Raw genomic sequence first — 20,481 nt, forward strand, 5'->3', positions numbered from 1 at the left:
GACCCTCCAGCTCCAATTTACATCTTATTGAATTTTCTGTTATAACCACGCATTTTGTTATTTTTGGAGAAATTAACATGTTAAATATTGTGGCGGTTATAATAAATTGGTGCAGCATACGTTGTAAATCATCTTCACTTTGAGAGATTAGTATTGCATAGTCTGCATAGCAGATTATTTAAGTTGCTGTTCTCCCATCTGGCATCCTTTTTTAGATCATACTTTTTTATTATTTCATACATGATCAGGTTGAACAATAAAGGACTCAGGTAATCCCCCTGTCCAGGACCTATTTTACCACTAGGCCCATGAGACCCCTGCCTCGGACCCACATTTTAATGGAGCCCGAAAACATCACTAAAAGAAAATTTTTATTGAAAAAACAAAATAAATTTTTAAAATTATTTCATTTTACGAACAGGAAATGATAAATGATAACAAATTAGGTTAGAGTGATATTCATAAACCATAAGTCCATAAACCATTCTTAAACCATAAACCATCATAAAACTGCAATAAGAGTAGGTAGGTAGGTAGGATTGTCTTGTCGGCACCAATAGCAATAAGCAAATTTTATACACCACTCCGAAGGAATAACAAGGAGGTAGGATTAAAAAGAGCTATCGTCACGTATTGTCATATTTATTTAAAATGCACTTTTAATTTAATATTTAGTTTCATGTTTAAGGCCGTTTTATACAAAAATAAGGTATAGGTATTGCTTGCTTGGATGTATTAGTTTTCAGTCCTGTGCTTTTTAAGTTAATTCAAGTAATCTATTCATTAATCATTAGTCGTTTTATTAAATTTCTTTAAACACTTATTTTTCTTATCTAAGTAATCGTGTCGTTATTATCATGAGTTACAATCATTTAAGTGACAGTGGAAAACGAAAAAAGCAAAAATTAAGAGAACAGAAACGGCAGGCACAAAAAGATGCAATATTATCTTATTTTACACCTCAAAACAGTGCGCAAAAAGGAAGTTCGTCCTCCCATTATGTTCTTCTTCTTCTTGTTCTATGGCACTACAACCCAAATTAAGCCTTGGCCTCCTTTATTTTTTGCCTCCACACTTTTTTATCTGTGGCTGCTCTTATCCATACACGGACTTCTAAAAATGCTTGTGCATCGCTGGTTACTGTGTCTTTCCAGAACTTTCTAGGCTTTCCAACCTGTCTCTTTCCCTGCATCCTACCGTTCATTGCTTTTTTGGTAGCCTATACTCTCCCATTCTTATCACATGTCCAGCCCATTGCAATATTTGTATTTTAATGAAGTCTGGCAGGGGTGTTTCCTTATAAAGTTGATAAAGCTCGTTGTTGTATCGAATTGTGAAGATTTCGTTTTCCCTCACAGGTCCTAGTATTCTCCTCAGTACTTTCCTTTCGAATGTGTCGAGTTTGTTTTTGGATGTTTCTTTCAGGACCCATACTTCACTGCCATAGCATGCTATTAGTCGAATTAAGGTTTTATAGATCCTCATCTTTGTATTACGGTAGACACTTTTAGATTCAAATATATTGGAAAGGACTAAATAAGCTCTGTTTGCCTGCGGTATTATTTTCCGTATTTCTCCATCTTCTGATCTGTCGGCATATCTTTCTACTCCCAGGTATCCTACTTTCCAACCGTTTTAATGTCATCTTCAGATACAATATTTTGTGGGACTATGTTTTTTCGTGTCGTCTGTATCATTACTTTTGTTTTTTTCTATGTTAATTTCCAGACCTAACCTTTTCATTTGCTTTTTTAACTCTGCGTATGTTTCCTGTGCTCCTGTTCATGTTCTACTCATAATATTAATATCATCGGCATAAGAGGCCAGTTAAACGGGTCGGAGGTTTCCTCGTCCAGTTTGCATTTGCCTAACCGCATACTCCAGTAATAGGTTAAACAATGTTGGGGCCAGCCCATCTCCTTGCTTCAATCCCTGCAAGACTTTGAAAAAGTCTTATTTCAGAAAGGGACCTAAGTCAATCTTTTGTTATTTTTTGTTAAGAGTGGATTAATTCACTGTGATGGTAGACATATTATAGTTTATTGTAGAAAGGAACCAGGTTAAATATATTATAATAATAGGCAAATCGTATGGCGTACTTTTCGTTTACTACAGAAAAGCAGTTTATATCCAGACATATACATATCTCGAAAGTTAGTTAACATGACTCGAGTCCCTTTCTGAAATAAGCTGCTCATATAGTATAGTCTGTTTCTTTTGACTGAGTCGTATGCCTGTTTGAAGTCTACAAACATGTTGTGAATATGAATGTCGTGTCCCATGATTTGCTCAAGACCTGCTTGACTGTAAATATTTGATCCATTGTCGATCTTCCCCCGTCTGCAGCCCGTCTGATACTCTCCAATTAATATTTTCTACTAGTGGTTGGAGCCGCTGGTTTATAATATACGTACGTGAGGACTTTAGTAGAGAAATTCCACGGTAGTTTTTGCACTTTAAACAATTCAACAATGTTAAATGTAAATTTTATTTATTGTTAATAAAAATTTAAATTTCTGGTGCAACTATATTTCTATTAAATAATATTAATACATTTAAAAAATTATTATTATTATTACTATTAAATTTTTGTTAGGGGCCCGAAAATTATGTGGTACCTGGGGCCTGATTTGAAGTAAAATAGGCTCTGCCACTGTCTAATACCATTGCAATCAATTGGGCCAATTAGTTCATTTTCTACATTAATTTTTATTTTTTTGTTCTGGTAGATGTTTTCGATCGTTTTAATTATCCCTAGAGGTGGCCTTGAGTATAGCAAATGTATAACGTCGTTTAATTTGATCCTGTCAAATGCTTTCTTAAGGTCCACGAGACATAAATATGCCGGTTTGTTGTATTCTAAAGATTTCTCTTGAACTTGTCTTATTATGAATATAGCGTCTTTGCATGATATTCCCGGCCTAAAAGCTTTTTTTTTTTATTTAAAACACAAAACCACATCAACCGCGCAGGGTTATTAGTGGATATAACAATACAAAGTACTACATTACATAGAGTTATACAATTTGTTTTTTTTTTAAATATGTTAACACTGATGAAACTTTTTTGGTGAGGATTGTCTTGAGGTCATCTGGGATCTTCTTTCTTTTTGAAATTGAGGACACTCTTAATGTGATTGGCTTAGCTTCTAGGTCTGTTCTTACAAAGATGGCTACTCCGCCACTTGCCTGTTGTGCTATTCTGTTTTTTGGAAGACATTGGTAGTTTTGAAGATTAATATTGGATTGCTTAAAATGAGTTTCTTGAAGACATAGATCTTGGGGCATGTTTCATTTATTAGAAGTTTTAATTGTTTTAAATGGGTGTAGAACCCATTGATATTCCACTGTAATATATAGGGGTTAGACATTTTCGAGTTCTGACTGAGAATGTGTTTCATCGGTCTCTTCTGTGGAAGAGAAATTATTAAGGCTTAGTTTCTTTCTTAATCGAGTTATATTATTTTTTAATTTTGAATTGTGGGTATAAGCGCGAACAAAATTAAGGATCTGAATTAATTCGGCTGTTTCGTTCGAATAGTTTTTTGAGGTTATTTCGGGATGTTTTGCGTTTAATGTGTTTTCGAGAAAGTCACATATTTCGTCGAAGTTAAGGACAAATGGTGGTGATCTGTTTGCGATTTTGTCTTTAATTGTCTCTAGGGAAAGTAAAAGTTCATCTCGAGAATTTCTTTTAGACGTTTTTGTTTTTTTCTTTGATTTCCTTGTTACTGGAGAAGTGAAGATATGAGAATCGGTCTGTGTGGTATTTTCGTTGATTTCTGGAGACGATGAGATGAGCCTTTTTAGATGTTTTGTGACGTTTGGAATAATTTTAGGTTGTGTTATTTCTAATGGAGTAATATTTCTGATCTTGTTCGAAGTTGATGATGTTGGGATTTTTAAAGTGTTTGTTTCATTTGTATTATTTGTAGGTCTTGACATGTCGTCAGTTTCTATTGTAGATTCTAATTGGTTATTAGTGACCTGTACGTCTGGGATCTGATCTAATATGTTTTGGGAAGATGCTGGGTGATCGTTAGAGGTGGATATTAAGGCTTTGTCAGAAGGTTTTTGTTCTGTTTGGTTATAAGGTAGATTTGTTATATATTGTGCGTTTTGGGAGGTTTCTGGAAGAGCTTTAGAAGTGGTTGGATTAGAATTGGTTGGGTCAGGATTTGTTGTATTAGAAGTGGGTAGATTAGAATTGGTTGAGTCAAGATTGATTGTATTAGAAGTGGTTGCATTAGAAGTGATTGTATTAGCATTGTCAGGACATTCTGTTTCCTCGTGACCAATAGTCTTGCATTTTGAACAGTTGAATCCTTCTATAGAAAGGTATAGTCTGTAAGTGGTATTATCATGAGAGATCATGAAAGAATCGGGAATGGACATATTTTCTAAAGGTGTGATAAATGTTTGCCTTCTAAAACTCAAGACATGGCTGTATTCGCTTTCAGTCATTCCTACCCTAAGAAAAGTCATTTTAGAGACGGCGTTTATACCCATTTTACGTAGTTCTTGTTCAATTAACGTGGTTGGAACAGAAGGACCAGCGTTTGATATTATCAATCTTTGAGCTGGAGTGATAAGTCTTCTTATTTCTACTTGAGTTTCTTTTATATTGACGTATTTGTGAGAATGCAGCAATGAATCAACCATATGTTTAGAAGAGAGATATATGCATATTCTATTATTGGCTATTCTGGAAGCGAAAGATACGTTACGTGGACCAACTATTGAACCGACGGCTATGATGTACTCTTGAACTTTGGTTCCTTCAATACTAGAAAGAACTATGGCTTCGTCTTTTGTTGGTTGTTTAAACGTGTTAACAAAACTGGAATATGAGATGTGAGATGTAGTTTGGGTAGTGTTCATGGTGTTATTCGAAGTCATGTTTGATTAATTTTGGAGACGTTGCAAGGCCGGCCCTGTCGCCGGTTCAAAAACCGGTGTGGATCTTGGCCCAAAACTGGTCTTATTTATATTTCTTGGATATTTTATAGGTTATATTATTGTTAATATAAATATAATATGATGTGGTTTTTGCTACTCACGTCAGGTTTGCGAGGTTTACATGGTGTTTCCACTATAACAATGTGGAGGAACTAACAAAATAATTTTAAACTGTGTTTTTATCATTTAAAAACTAATAAATTTCTCAGCGGTTTACAACGTGATGTATATTATCATTGTCAGGACCGTACTCCGGCCTAAACGCTTATTGTTCTTCTACTGTTATAATTTCATTCAGTTTGTTATCACTTTGGTTGTTAATTTTAATGTTGTGTTTAATAAGTTAATTCCTCTGTAATTCTACGGGTCCGATTTGTCTCCTTTTTACAAGTTACAAGTGGCATCTTATATTGACTTCCACGTCCTCAGAATGAAATAAGTTTGCAGAAAACTTGAAATTGCCATTCCTAGGCTAAACAGAAAACCACTCAAACACTCAATTTTATAAACTCTATACAAAATTTTGACTTGGAAATAAGACTGAACAATGTAAGCATTTAATATTCTACACGGAGAAACAGAAACCGCTTCAACTCTATTTTTGTTTCAGATCCGGACTTCCCCATATACCCCCGCCCGTCTTCAGGAAAGCGTGCATTGGCAATGTTCGCTCGCTGGGGATCGATAAACAGTATTGGAAAGAACCGGCCACCAATCAGAAGCAACCCCTACGATTCCGATGGAGACGACACATACAACAGCAACAGACGAATGCAAGGTCAGCCACTGAGGTGGGGGTAAACACATATAGCAGAGTAGAAGATACAGCGATAAGGGCGATTTAAGATCACTTAATTGAAATAAAGAATGTAGTTTTTAAACCCATATCTTCTAAGTTGTCAAATAGTATTTCAATATGTTTTAGTTAATGTTGTAACTTTTAAAGAAAAAATGGAACCTATTTAAAACCAGTAAAAAATTACTTATTTTGGTACACGTATTAGTTTTATTTCTAGTTATGTCAGTGTTCGATATAAAATTTAATTTAGAGTTAAATTAGAAAAACATAAAACCATAAAACTTTAAAAAATAAAAAAAAGACAAATATTTAAATTTAACAATTTAATTAATCTATTCAGTAAATAATATTATTTTATGTCACTTTATTTCAAATAATTTAGCATTGAACCAAAAGTAAAACATCTAAAATCTAAACAATACAGAATCTACTTTAATATTTTGCCATACTGTAGTACCAAACTTACGCACCAAAACTAAGCCTACCGTCAATAATGTTCTAGTCATTACATCGGCAACTTAAGCTTTTGTAGAAGTCTTTTCTTTATCTCTCTCGGGTAATAACACTGTAGCAGAAGATGTCCCAAAGAAGGATATTCCCTTTTTTGCTTTTATGCAGCGAACTTTATATCAAATCAACGTTAAGGCTGGTAGGGGTCGCCAAGTTCTTGAAAATTTCAAGATCTTGTCTTGATCTTGTCTTGATTTCAAGACAAGATCAAGACAAGAAGTAATTTTAAATTTCAAGACAAGACAAGAAATCGTATGTCAATACCAAGATTTCTTGTCAAGAAAACAAGAAATCTTGACATATCTTCACCAATATTGAAAGCTCTAAAGCGTGTTTATTGTGAAAAAGATATGTACTTATTTTAACACAACATATTTTAATTGAACACTTTTTTGCTAAAACGATTTACAAAAATGTAAATTAAAAACCAAAAATGATTCTTAAGCGTCGATGACACGGGGCGAGTTTGCAAGTTGCTAGCGAACTAACTGGCTTGTATTTAGCTTAAAAAGTAGCCTTGTGTCATCGAATTTTTTTACTAACTGCTAGTGACTATCCGATTGTAAAAACGCTGCGAGCAAAATAGAAAACCGGTCTAATTTTTCGCTATTCGCTGGCATGTTAGCTTGTAAGCTGGTTAACTAGCCTTGTGTCATCATTGCTGCTAGTAAACTGGTTGCCAATAGACTGTCTGCGTGTTTGTAGCTTCAGCAAAAATGTCAACGGAATTAGTTCGCGCGGGCATAGTTATTTTAGCTAATGTAGTCAAGAATGTACGAAACTAAAGAAAAAGCAGAAAATAAAATGGGTAAAATCATTTACAGGAAAACGCGATAAATATGGTATTTCCTAAGATTTATTGAGATAATTGGATGACGAAGATCCTTTGGCTTATAAAAATAATGTTGAGAACAAATAGTTCAACATTTGATGATTTGATTCCATTTTGGTAGCTAGTTGGCTACTGAGCGGGTGTAAAGTTATGTTTGTCATCGACACTCGCTATATCGCTCACTCGCTAGCTTTTAAACTCGCCTACTAGCAGCTTGTAAACTAGCCCCGTATCATCGACGCTTTACCTAATCCTGTTGAAAATAAAATTACAAACTAGATTTTATTTTAAATAACAAATTTAGCACATGTTTAAATCGGAATTAATAAGTTATGAATTAAGGCAGAGCAACTGCACATCAATTTTGCGTTGGTCAGGAAACAAATGCAGATCGGGGACTCCACGGAGTCAAGAGCCAGTGGTGGCAGTGGAGGCCGTGTTAGCACGCAACTCAATAAAAAGGTCGCCGGGGAATCACCAGACCGGGCAATCTCAAGATCTTAAAATTTCTTGAGTCAAGACAAGATATAAGATGTCAAGAAAACGTCAAGACAAGATTTTTTTAAATTTCTTGATGTTTTTTTTTTCAAGAGAAGACAAGAAGTTGTTATCAAGACAAGAATTCTTGTCTTGTCGACCCCTAAAGGCTGGTTTCCTTCGTCTTTTTAAAGTGCCCTCTCTTTTAAAGAGGTTGGCTACTACACTTGAAAACTCTTCTCTGTCTTTAGCTGTTCTTATAAGCTGTTCAAAATTTAGCACTGTCCATTGTCGTATGTTTCTTAGCCACCATAGTCTTTCAGTTGAGCACATTAGTTAGAGCATATTGGTACTTATTTTTAATTTCTCAGTATGTGAGACATGTTATTGTTTATGCCGTTCACCTCCACTCTGTCCATGAAATCCTTTGGTGGTCCTTTGAATAGAATTCGGAATGTAGACTAAACAGGAGGGGTGAAAAATGCATCCATGTCTAACTCCTTTTCTAAGTTCTGTTTCTGCGAATGTGCAATCTTCGATTTTAATTCTGGCGTTTTGTTTCCAGTGTAAGTTTTTCAGCAGTTTAATGTCCTTCTGATCTGTAACGATACAAAAATCTTTAAATTATTTAAAATTTAATTTGGTTTAGAACGCATAACTTTGATGCGACCCTGTATATCACTAAAATCATTATAGTTCATATTGTAAGCATAAACATTTTGCTGTAAGGTACAGGCAATGTTTGAGCATTTTTGGAGATCAAAAGCATCTTTGGCAGTAGTGTTGTCTGGTGATAGTATGAAATCACTGAGAGAATAGGAGGTAATCAAATATTTGCCAACGAATTATTCTTCAGAGATCTAGTTGCAGTCTATGAAGTTTTGGTGATTGGATAGGAGACTGGCAGATGTTCATGGTACCATAGTTTCACCTGGCACCGTACGTTGAAGATTAAAAGGAAAAACATGAGGAAAAACGTTATCATCTTAGTACCTACTACAGGTACCTTATTGGACGGAGCTCATCGAATACAACGCCTAGAATTCTGTCGTTCTCATGCATATTGGGATATGGAAGATTGTAGAAACGTTCTGTTTATAGACGAATCTAGCTTTACGAGATATTTACCTGATGATCGCCAAAAGGTGTGGAAAATGCTATGGCCAATGTTGCTCTAGCTAGAGAACAGGTTAGCAGTGGAGGTATAATGGTATGGAGCAGCATTTCCTTGGAAGCACATACAGATCTGGTTATGCTTGAAGTAGGTGGCCTAAATCGAGATAGATACGTTAGAGAATGTCTGGAAGAACATGTGTTACTTTAATATGCATTTTGTAGGTGAAAATTCCTTTTAATACACGATAATGGTCGGCCGCACATAGCCAGGATAACAACTTGTATTATAAGAATATGTATACTATTGTGGATACTACTATACTCTAGGTTTACAGCGTTCTCCGACGCCTTCCGACTCCTAACCGCCATTCTTCTCTTTTTAACCATAAACATGGAATAATTTCTCTTTCCTCTAGTTCTTTTTCAACTCTTTCACTTTAGCTTCTTCTCGGCCTTCCTCTTTTCCTTCTCCCTTGTGGTGACCACGCCAAAATCTGTTTAGGGATCCTATCATCTGGCATTTCCTGTACATGGCCGTACCATATAAGTTGTTTTGTTTTTATGTAATCAACTAGTGTATGTGCGACTCCCATCATTTCTCGTATTCTTTCATTTGGTATCCGATCTCTTCTTGATTTGCCTGCTGCTCTTCTCCAGAAGTCCATTTCTGTTACTAGTAACATTTTCTCTGTTCTTTGTTTCAGTGGCCAAAGTTTACTATCATATGTGATTACACTTTTAAATATGGTGTTGTATATGAGCTGTTTGTTCTCTTTAGATATTGTTTGTTCCCACAGAATGCCGTTCATCATGGTTATGGCTTTTCTGCCCTGTATGTTTCTGTCTTTTCTAGCAGCATCGAGTGTTCCATCTTGAGTTGTCTTCATGCCCAGGTATTTGTATTCATCACTGTGTTTAATTTCTACACTATCGTCTAATGTAATGGACTGCTTGGTCCCTCCTATACACATGATTTCAGTTTTCTTAATGTTGGTTTCAAGACCCCATTTGTTATATATTCTATTAGCTACCGCGTCATGTAACTCAAGTCGTCATGGTCCTGAGCAATCAGAATTTGGTCATCAGCGAAACATAAAGTGTATGGTGTTGTCTCGTTATTGAGATGGATTCCCAGGCCATTATATTTCCTTTTCCACAGCTTGATTGTTTGTTCGAGATAAATTTTGGAAAAGGTAGGTGAAATACAGCAACCCTGCTTCAAACTTTTCGTGACCTTAAATCTCTCATACATCCTTTGTAGTCATTTCATTATACATACTTTGCACTGCCACGATTGTGGCTAATTTGTATTAATTAATTGATTTTAGTTTTAGTCTCTCAATTAGAAATAACTATTGAATTTTATTAACGAGTATTGTGCTAGAGCTTCAATAACAATCTTCGTTAATTCCACTAACTACAGACATTATTTATTTGCGTCGGTATTGATTTACTAACCCGGTGAAAATTTATCGGAAATAAACTAAATTGCGTTTTACACAACCTTTCCAACTTTTTCTATTTTTCCATTTATAGCCAGAGAAACTTTTAATAGTACGCACAGTAGGGTTCCAAGTTATTTTAAGTTTCGTGTGAACTGAATTAGTGACCATTGTTTCCGTAGTTATAAATTTATGGGAATGGTAAAGACATGCCAGAATAGCAAAACTTCAATATTTCGCCCATATTTTGGGAAAGTCGGTTTTTTCTAGCAACCAAAATAAACAAAAAATGTATTAAAAATAACCTAACCACAACTGGGAAAGTGATAAGTATTGAACTCAAGAATAAATTTACAGTGCGTCCAAATTAAAGATAAATACATTTTTATGATCAAAATTTATATTTTCTCCTAACTATTGTATTTGAAACTCTAGCTCTAGGGGATATATTCAACATTGACCCCTCCATTGCTCTCTGTGCCACTTGTATTTTATTTATTACTTTTCTGGTAAGGGTCGATGTTTCTGCTTCGTACGTTAGAACTGGGATTACATATTAATCAAAGACCTTCCTTTTCAACTACATGGGAATATTTGATCTAAAGACTTCCCTCAGTTTTCCGTTAGCAGATGTCTTATTAGCAGATGCAGTCTTATTCTCCTGTTTAACTCTGTTGTTTGATTGTCTCTTCCTATTTTATTCTCGTTGCCCAGATATTTATAGGTATCATCATCAACATGCAACCTCTTCTGTTCACTGCTTTACATAGGTCTCTCCCATTTTTCGCCACTTTCCACGATTCTGTGCGTCCTGTTGCCATTTCTTGGATATTTGTAGATATACATCTATATAGTTATTTATAGGTATTGTTATGATCTGCTTCTTATTAATTTTATATTAATTATTATTTATTTGATTAATTATTTAATTGTCACAAATCATACATAAAAATGAATAAAAAATCTCAGGGTGCCTTTTTATAATATTAAAAAAATGTCTAAATTATCTTACGTTATACTTATCTTCTCTCGTGGTTTCAGTATCTCTTAGTTGATCCTAATCGGGATAAAATAGGAAAAAGAAATAAAGCAAAAATATAAAATAAACATACCGAATTGTCTTTTATTTATCAAAATCAATACTCTAAAAAAACTATCAAATCCAAAACCTGTGGACACAAATGTCCGAATGAAATTTTTACCACTTAAATTTATTCTAGTTAAAAAAAAAACAATTTATCGGTTTGTTCCCGATGACTTTGGTAAAACAAGATAAACAAAACCAATTTATGTATTCGCAAGATTAGCTATATTTCCTATTTACTTTTTGAGATATTGGAATTTTAATTCATATGCTTTTTACTCAAAATTTTAGTTTCCGAACATAAAAATATCTTTCACATAAGTTGACTGACCTTTTGCTTCCTTCACTCTGATGTCTTCTCGTGACCCAAAACAGCTCTCCCTCGTTGACTATGTTAAAGGCTACTCATCAAAGCCCTCTCCGTTCTCCAGCTTCAAAGCTATCAGCAAACCAGCACCAATTCTCCAACGAGCCAAAGCCTCTTTTGACCAGTACTCGATTCACACAAACTCCAAAAATTCTCTACTCTCCTTCTCACAATAATACAGAATCAAAGAGGTATTTCGTCTCAATTTGATCTGTCTCTCGTTCCACTTTTCAACACTATTCTCCACTATCAAACAGCCACTGGTACTTGCTAACTATCTATCCACGAAAACGTCGAACTGCTCCTCAGCGATGCCAAAAACATAATAACTTCTTTTTCAAACTCACTCAACATTCAAACCACTTTTCCCCTTCCAAGTTGCCAAGAATCAGAAACATTTCTCTTTTCCATTCGACAAACAAACAGTCATTTTCAAAATTATTCCGACCATCCTAATTACTTTCGGGGAACCCTACAATATTTACTCGGGTTGAAACAAAGATATTAAAATTCCAAACTTTCTTTTAAACCATTTTTCTAGAAAATGATAATTACCTCTACCTGTGGATTCTATAGTTTCCGTAATAAACAATCTTTTTCCATTTCAAATCTAAATTCATCGTCCTTTTCACTTTAATTGTCCACAAAAGTCTTTAATGGTTCATCGGAAAGCTCATTAAAAAAGAAATCCACTTACATCCAAACTAAATTCTAATAAATATTTACAGATCAATATACAGGGTGTATTAAATTTATGTGCCCTCGTTATTTAAAAAATTTTAATTTAATTTTCATTTTGCCTTTGATTGATAAATTGAAAACACAATAGTATATATTTGTTAATTTGCGTGCCATTAGTTGAGATGTTCTGGGCCAGTACAAGGTTGGTGAAAAAGATTGTTTTTAGTCCAACTCGTCTACAAAAGCTGTGAAGGTCTTGAAAAAGTTGGCAGAATCGATCTACCCGGTCTACAATAAGGAGTATGTCGTTTACAAAAACACCCCATTTTTGTTGGCTTCAATATTTTTTCGAATATTGTTTCTCGTAGCACTCTGTAACAAAGCGGTGAATAGTTTGTTCTTCTTCTTGCAGTACCGTCTCCTATCGGAGGTTGACTGCCATCACAGTAATCTTAATTTTGTTCGCTGCAGCTCTGAACAATTGTATTGAACTGCACCCGTACTACTCCCTTAATTTGACAACCAGGAAATCCTCCTACGTCCCACATATCTCTTTCCCGAGATTTTTCCTTGGATTATGGGCCTTAGCAGGGAGCACTTATCGCACATTATGTGGCCTAGATACTCCAGTTTTCTCGTTTGTATTGTTTTTATGACTTCGAATTCCTTCCCCACCTTCAGCAAAACATCTTGATTTGTTACTCTCTCTATCTATGGTATTTTCCACATTCTCCTATAGCACCACACCTCGAATGTCTTAATGTTTTTGATGTTTATCTTTTTAGTATCCAAGCTTCCATGCCATATATGAGTACGGAGAAAACATAGCATCTTAACATTCTCGTTCTTAATTTCAGATTTATGTTTCGGCAGCATAGGAACTTTTTAATTTTGATAAATGATTGTCTCGCTATCTCTATTCGCCTCTTAATTTCTCTTGTCTGGTCATTAGTATCAGTGAACCAAACCCCTAAATATTTGTAGGACGTAACACTTTCAACTTGGTTATTATTAAATTATAAATTAAACCATAAATTTTATGGCTAAGGTGAGTAGTTTAGGAGAGAGTTTTGTCTAATACACCTCTCCAAGGAAAGTGTATTTGTGTTGCCATAATACATTCTCACTGCAGCTATTGCGCTATTATATATATTCCGAAGAAGATTACCAACGTGTGACATAAAAAATATCAAAATTATTGTAAAAGCCTTTTCCAAACTGTTTTGTAATAATGAATAAAATATATTTTTTTAATATACTTTAAAATTCAAGCCTCAATTGATTGCTATTTACAAAATACCTGTATTGAGTAACTTATAAACTGTTTGATCTGGTTGAAATTTAGCACACTTTAATAAATAATTAATTTCCATAATATCAAGTCGTTATATCACTTGTAATAATGCAGAAAACAAAGTTATAAATTATTGAAAAAATAAGGGTTTTTTTTTCATTTGTCTGGTTCAATTGTTTGTGTATTTTAACTTAGAAACTCTCAGAATTACAAGTTTTATTTGAACCAGTTTTCTCAAAAATGTATAAGAAACGTTTGTACACTCTGATGTCGTGGGGGACGATCTTATGTGTATGCTTTATGTCTGATTTACAAAAACAAGAGATTATTTAACATTTTAATATAAGTTTAATGCTATGGGCCATTCAACGAACATACGCCTGTTTTGGATTACTTCGACAACGAATATTTTACTGTGCAACACAAGAAGTACGAAAGTAAATGGCGCTAATAATTATTCCAATGAGCAACAATATAATTTGCAATTGTATCAATACGTTAAATGTGACTATAAATACTCTATATGGTAGAAAATGTCTGATATAATTTATAAAAACATATTTTAAATATCGAAAAATACAAAGGGATTTTAAGGCTGACAGTTAAGACTGTCATATTGTTTGTTATTATCACTTTATAAACAAAGGTTGAAATGTCAGGTTTTACTTAATCTCAAGCCTTTTTAATTCCTAAGTCGAAATTTTGCTTTCTCTTCTGCTTTTTCCGCTTAAGTAGGTATAGTGTTTTAGGTTAATACAATCATAATTCGGTATTAAATTTCTATGAAATGTAGTTTTTAGTGATATTTATTAATCAAAGATTAGGAACTTTAGTGAACCATTATATTTTGTATAATAAAAATGATAATGTGCTTTGCCCTGGATTGTAAACAATATAGTGAAAGATGTAGATTTATGTCTTTCCAAAGGATCTGGTCGAAAAGAAGAGATGGATTTCATTACTAAGGTAAGAAAATCTAGTGAAGAAAAATAATTAAATGTATCGCCCGTGGGATACCAAATGGGAGAAAAACAACTTAAAATAATCTGCTATGCGGACGATGCAATACTAATCTCTCAAAATGAAGATGATTTACAACGTATGCTGCACCAATTCAACATAATCGCCAGAAAATTTAACATGTTAATTTCCTCAAAAAGACAAAATGCATGGTTATAATAGCAGATCCAATAAGATGTAAATTGGAGCTTGAAGGTCAGATAATAGAACAAGTGATGGAGTTTAAATACCTAGGCATCACACTATCTAGCTACGGAAGACTCGAAACAAAAGTGGAAGATCAAGTGAATAGAGCAAACAGAGCCGCAGGTTGCCTGACTGACACAATATGGAGAAATAAAAATATCGGAAAAGAAATGAAAGGCAGAATTTACAAAACAGTCATCAGACCAATAATGACATACGCGGCAGAAACACGACCCGACACTGAGAGGACAAAAAGATTGCTAGAAACAGCGGATATGAAAACCATTCGAAAAATCGATGGTAAGACTCTATGGGACAGAGCTAGAAGTACATATATACGACGGAGCTGCAAGGTGGATAACATTAATAACTGGGTAAGAACCAGAAGAATAGAATGAAATGACCACATAAGCCGAATGACAACAGCTAGGGTAGTCATGACAGCGAGAGACGGTTCCCCAATAGGAAGACGAGCAGTGGGAAGACCACGAAAACGATGGAACGACAACTTACTAGAGGCACATTGAAAGAACCGACAGAGTCATGTCTATACAAAAAGAAGAAGAAGAAGAAGAAGATGAAGAAGAAGAAGAAGCCCGTGGGGGACGACTTACAAATTATGCCACCATGAGAAGTACTGACGACATGTCATATCCCCTCCATATCAACCCTCCCAGTAGTTAGACAAAAGATATTTTTATACTTTTTAAGAGTTTAAAAGACAAAAGAAAATCAGCTGTAGATCGTCACAGATTTTATATCAGCTATCCCTCATATACCTTGTAGAACATTGAAATATTTGTATAAGATTTTGTCAGCTTTTTTCTCCGTTTCTTCTTCTTACGGGGCCTATCGCTAAGGACGTTGGCCATTACATTTGCCTATTTAATCTTATTTGCAGCCGCCCTGGCTAGTTCTATGGAGGTCATATTCGTCCATTGTCGTAGGATTTTAAGCCAAGAGGTGCTTCTTCTTCCTGGTCCTCTTTTGCTATTGATTTTGTCTTCGATTATAAGTTATAAGTTGAAGTAGTTCATACTTTTGATTTCTTACGATGTGGCCAAAATATTGTGTTTTCTGTTCTTTTATTATAAACATCTTAAATAATTGATGGATTCGACCGTTACTTGATGGAAGTTCATTTTATCTAACAATAAAACAATGAAAACGTTTGTTTTCTATATTTCCACAAAATTTATTACAACTATGTGACTACAGCTGTTTCGGCAGAGTGCCTTTCTCAAGTGATTTAGTTTACTACAAACGTTTTCAGTGTTTTATTGTTAGATAAGCTCTCTTTCCTTGTTCATCATCCGCAAGACTTTCGCATTTGTCATATGGCTCATTTAGGAGATTCTGAGCATTTTACCCTACCACTAGAGTTCGAATGCTTGGATTATTTTTTGTGTTGCTTCTGTCATTGTCCAGGCTTCAACACCATAGAGCAAGGTGGAGAAAACATAGCACTTAAGTATTCTTGTTCTCAATGAGATATCTAGCTGGCGGTTGCATATAACTTTTTGCATTTTGTAACCCACTGTACGTGCCTTTTCTAGACTTGTTCTTAACTCTAGTAAGTAGTCCCAAGTGTCATCAAGGCTACATTCAAGGTACGTTATTCTTGTTACTTTTTCCAGATTTATTCCGTCGACATTGAAATTCACCCTTCTGTTTTAGTGTTTGCTGATGACCATCGTTTTTATCTTCTTTGTATTCAATTTCATTCCAAATTCTCTACAGGCTGTCGTTACTCGGCCCAGTAGGCGTTGCGGTGTTTCAGGATTATCTGCCAGAATGACCGTGTCATCAGCGTATCGCAGGTTATTTATACATTGCCCGTTTATAAATATACCATCACAGAGGCCTTCCAAAGCTTTCTTAAAATATCTTCTCAGAGTAAACGTTTAACAGCAAAGGTGACAGGACACATTCCTGTCTTACTCCCTTCTAGATATTGATTTGTCCAGATATTTCGCTTTTTATTCTGATTTTATTGCTGATTTATTTTTATTCTTCCTTTATTGGGGCAAAAAATCACTATTGTAGTAGGTACGTTGAGTGAATAATGTATGTACAATCTCATATTATACGCATAATTCCTCATTATCACAATTACAACTTACTAACGACCATATTAGACGAAATAAACTATAATAGCTAATTGAGTTTTATGCTGAAAATATATCACGATGGTCAAGCAATAACTTTGATCTTAATGGCATTTCAACATGCTACTGCTTTTAGACACGTACTTGTTACTCATGTAGTCACAATCAAGTGATGTTTTCGCATTGGGCTCTATTACGACTTTTCTCTAAGATCAATAGAGGAGATGATGGCTATTTTTATGATCCATTTTATAGTTTATGGTGCTGTTAACTTACTTATTTATACCCATAAGTTACGGTCAAAATAATATATATGAGGGTTATATATAATTTTTGATAACCAATTAAGTGTTATTACTTTACAAGTTTTGAATTCAACTAATATTTCATTCAATAATTAATCTTACCTAACAATAAAGCACTAAAAATTTTGTTTTCAATACTTTCACAAAATTTATTAGAAGTTAATGTCACTACAGCGGTTTCAGCAGAGTGCTTTTCTCAAGTGATGTATTTTATTACTATGTGTCTGCACTTTAAAGTCTCTAACTTAATAGGTTGTTTAGAGGGGACCCAGCAAACAGACCGACGTGTTAATTACGTGAATTTTGGGTACATTTGTCACCAATATAAGTAAATTGCTTATGTAAATTTCACGTGAAAATTTGGTTGGAATGTCACATTGAAAATACGTCTTTAAATTACGTGAATAACTCGTCTTCAATAGACGTGTTATTTACCAAAAATAGCAATAAAATGTTTCGGGAAATTCACGTTGCAAATACGTGTTGATTAACGTATCTTTTAGAGAATGTATATATTAGTATTCACGTGAAAGGTACGTCCTCGGTTCACGTAAATAATTCGACCTTAATTAACTTATGAATCACGTAATTATTATCCTCATATGATATAAATAAAACAAGCATATAAAGTATTAACAATGTATTTATTTAGTAGAATATAAAGACTTTAAAACATTTGTCTTGTATAATTATTATACAAGATAATGAAATAAAAATGGTACCGACCTAAAGACACATTAAAAAATTTGCCAACACAAAACACAACACAGGTCACTTTTTATTTCGAGGACACTTCGACACTTTCTTGTTTTTTTCTAATTGCATCATCGGCACTTCAACCCTCGAGCAGTGAGGTAAACGTTAATACGAAAGATATTATTATAAACAAACCCGCCTAAAATAAAACGAGGGAAATAAAGCTCTTCACGTTTCATTGTTTCACTTTTTGTTGTGAGAAATGTGAGAAGCTGATATTAGAGGTTATGATCATCGATTATAAAAATCGATTATTTTTATATTACAGTTAAACTATTCTACTTACTTTAAATTAGTATTACATATTTTCTTTTTGTTTCTAAATTTCTTCTACTATTAACTAATTGACTAATCTACTATTAACTTCTACTATTAATAATCCTATCGAAACGTATTAATATTATATTATATTATTATATTGTAATTATTCGATAAATCGATTAATTTAGTTTTCGAACCAACTATGTTAGTCACGTGTGGTCACGTACCGTGGTCACGTGATAGTATTTAAAGGAGGAGAAAGGCTTGGTAGTACGTCATCACCGCGCGCGATTTGAAAATTAGACTCAACATCATTTTAGCTCCTGTGATATTTTTAAAGAAAAAAATAGCAAAAATAGCTTCAAATCAAGGTTGGATTGAAATAGTTATGCTAAATGATTTTAAAAGCGAAATCATAAACTTTTTGTTTAAATATTGGTATTATTTACATTACTTTTACGTGAAATACATCTAATCTTTCGACGTCCATAAAATACAGTGAGTAAAATTCAAGCGATACGTATTTAACCAACACCGTTGTAAAATTTTGTTTTCCAAAATATTTCTCAAAATTTAACCAAAGGAAGTTATTTCTGTTTCGTGATTATTACGTGAAATAAACGTACCTTTGCGATGTAACCGACATTCACACCTATTATAAAAAACATGTACTATATTCGTCATTATGATTTTATATTATTCTTATGTCAAACATGTATAAAGGAAGCACTAAATATATAGGTGAACGATTTGGCGCTGAAATACGTTTTTTTCCCGTCATAAATCACCGAGTTACGTATTCGTTGAAATTTTCCGTAAATTTAACGTAATCATCACGTAACTGGGCTCAAACCTGTTTGCTGGGGAGCTGTTAGTGTCAAATTGGGCATCCTGAATAAGGAACTTGCACATTTTTTTTATTACAAAATAATGTTCAGTTTTGTTTAAAAATGAGATTTCCAAAATTTCATGCTTCAAAATCTCATAATAACTTAGAAATACAAATTTAACATCTTCTGCGATATTGAAATAGTTCAAACGATTCGTGACGTCACATAGTTTTACTATATGGTTATATTTATGGATATATATATATATATAGGCACATTTTCTTCTCCTTCTTTAGTTTATTGGCCTCCACCTACTTGGGTATTTGGCCAGCTCATCGTCGCAGAATAAGGGAAAATATTTATATTCTAATGGCATTTATCGTGCGTCATTGTAATAATATAATACAGTTCGTTGAGATTGGAGCTTGATACACTTTTTGAAGGAAAGGAAAAAAGGTTTACTATTAGAAATAAAACCATTTTGTAAAAGTACAAGTTTTCTATGAATAGCTCAAACGATCAAAAAACTTGTGACGTCACATAACTGTATTTTCTACTGGCGTTTATAATTTTTAATTTAAAACTATATACAATTTTGTTTACTTTGTTGGTGCAGAATGTAAACATTAACCATATGACATCACGACGCGTTTTGGGCTAGCTACTTTAATTTGAATTTAGAATCGTCTTTAGGGGCCAAACAGAGTACAAAAATAACTTTTTTATCTTTGATACATGTTTTAAATTATGTTCTGTTGTGATTTATAACATTTTTTTCGAATTTAAAATTTTATGCAAGTTCCCTATATTTTTAAATTTATTGATTTCCATAGGTTCTATCAAAGGTAGCTTAATGGCTTTATTTCGAATATGAAGAGTTTGAAACTGTTTATTTAAAGAAGGATTATAATCTAGAAGGTGAGTGTAGTTTCTTTTTATATAGCTTCGTCATATTAAATTTCAAAAAAACTGTTAGACATTATTTTGGATTACACTAAATTTTCACCTAAATTCGTCGTAAAAAACACACTACAACTAATTAATAAAATACAACATTTTCTATTATCAACAGCCCTAGACTAATTTCTTTTGATATAAAATTTTTTTTCTATTATTACTTTTACCCAAACTTTTGTTCTGGTAAAAATCTTTCATCTCATCAACAGCATGTTACATAAATTGACAGAAACTCCCATGTCAAAAAATAACTCGAGATGAAACTGAACATCATTAAACAAATAGCAGTAAACAATGGATACAACGAACAGACAATTAATAAAATTTTAAACCAAAAACTTCTTAAGAAAGCCCTGAAGTCAGTCTTCCCAACGCCACATAAAAAACCAGGTATAGTTTAAGTAACCAATACAGTGAAACGGGTCAGATTTGTAAGTCTTGCTAGTTCCCCTTTAATATAGTTCGGAGGCTGGTTGTTTTTTCTGGTGATTAAATATG

General features: G+C 33.7%; 1 protein-coding gene across 1 annotated transcript in view; it reads left to right on the forward strand.

Moving 5' to 3' along the window:
* Positions 1-5,759, forward strand: part of LOC126886338 (uncharacterized) — a 43,473-nt gene extending 37,714 nt beyond the window's left edge. Inside the window, exons 3-4 of the mRNA XM_050653211.1 lie at positions 4,919-4,977; positions 5,569-5,759. Of these exons, the coding sequence (XP_050509168.1) occupies positions 4,919-4,977; positions 5,569-5,759 (250 nt within the window). The remainder of the gene's footprint in view (positions 1-4,918; positions 4,978-5,568) is intronic.
* The last annotated feature ends 14,722 nt before the right edge of the window (positions 5,760-20,481 follow it).

Source organism: Diabrotica virgifera, chromosome 6 (genome assembly GCF_917563875.1).
Source record: "Diabrotica virgifera virgifera chromosome 6, PGI_DIABVI_V3a".
NCBI lineage: Eukaryota > Metazoa > Arthropoda > Insecta > Coleoptera > Chrysomelidae > Diabrotica > Diabrotica virgifera.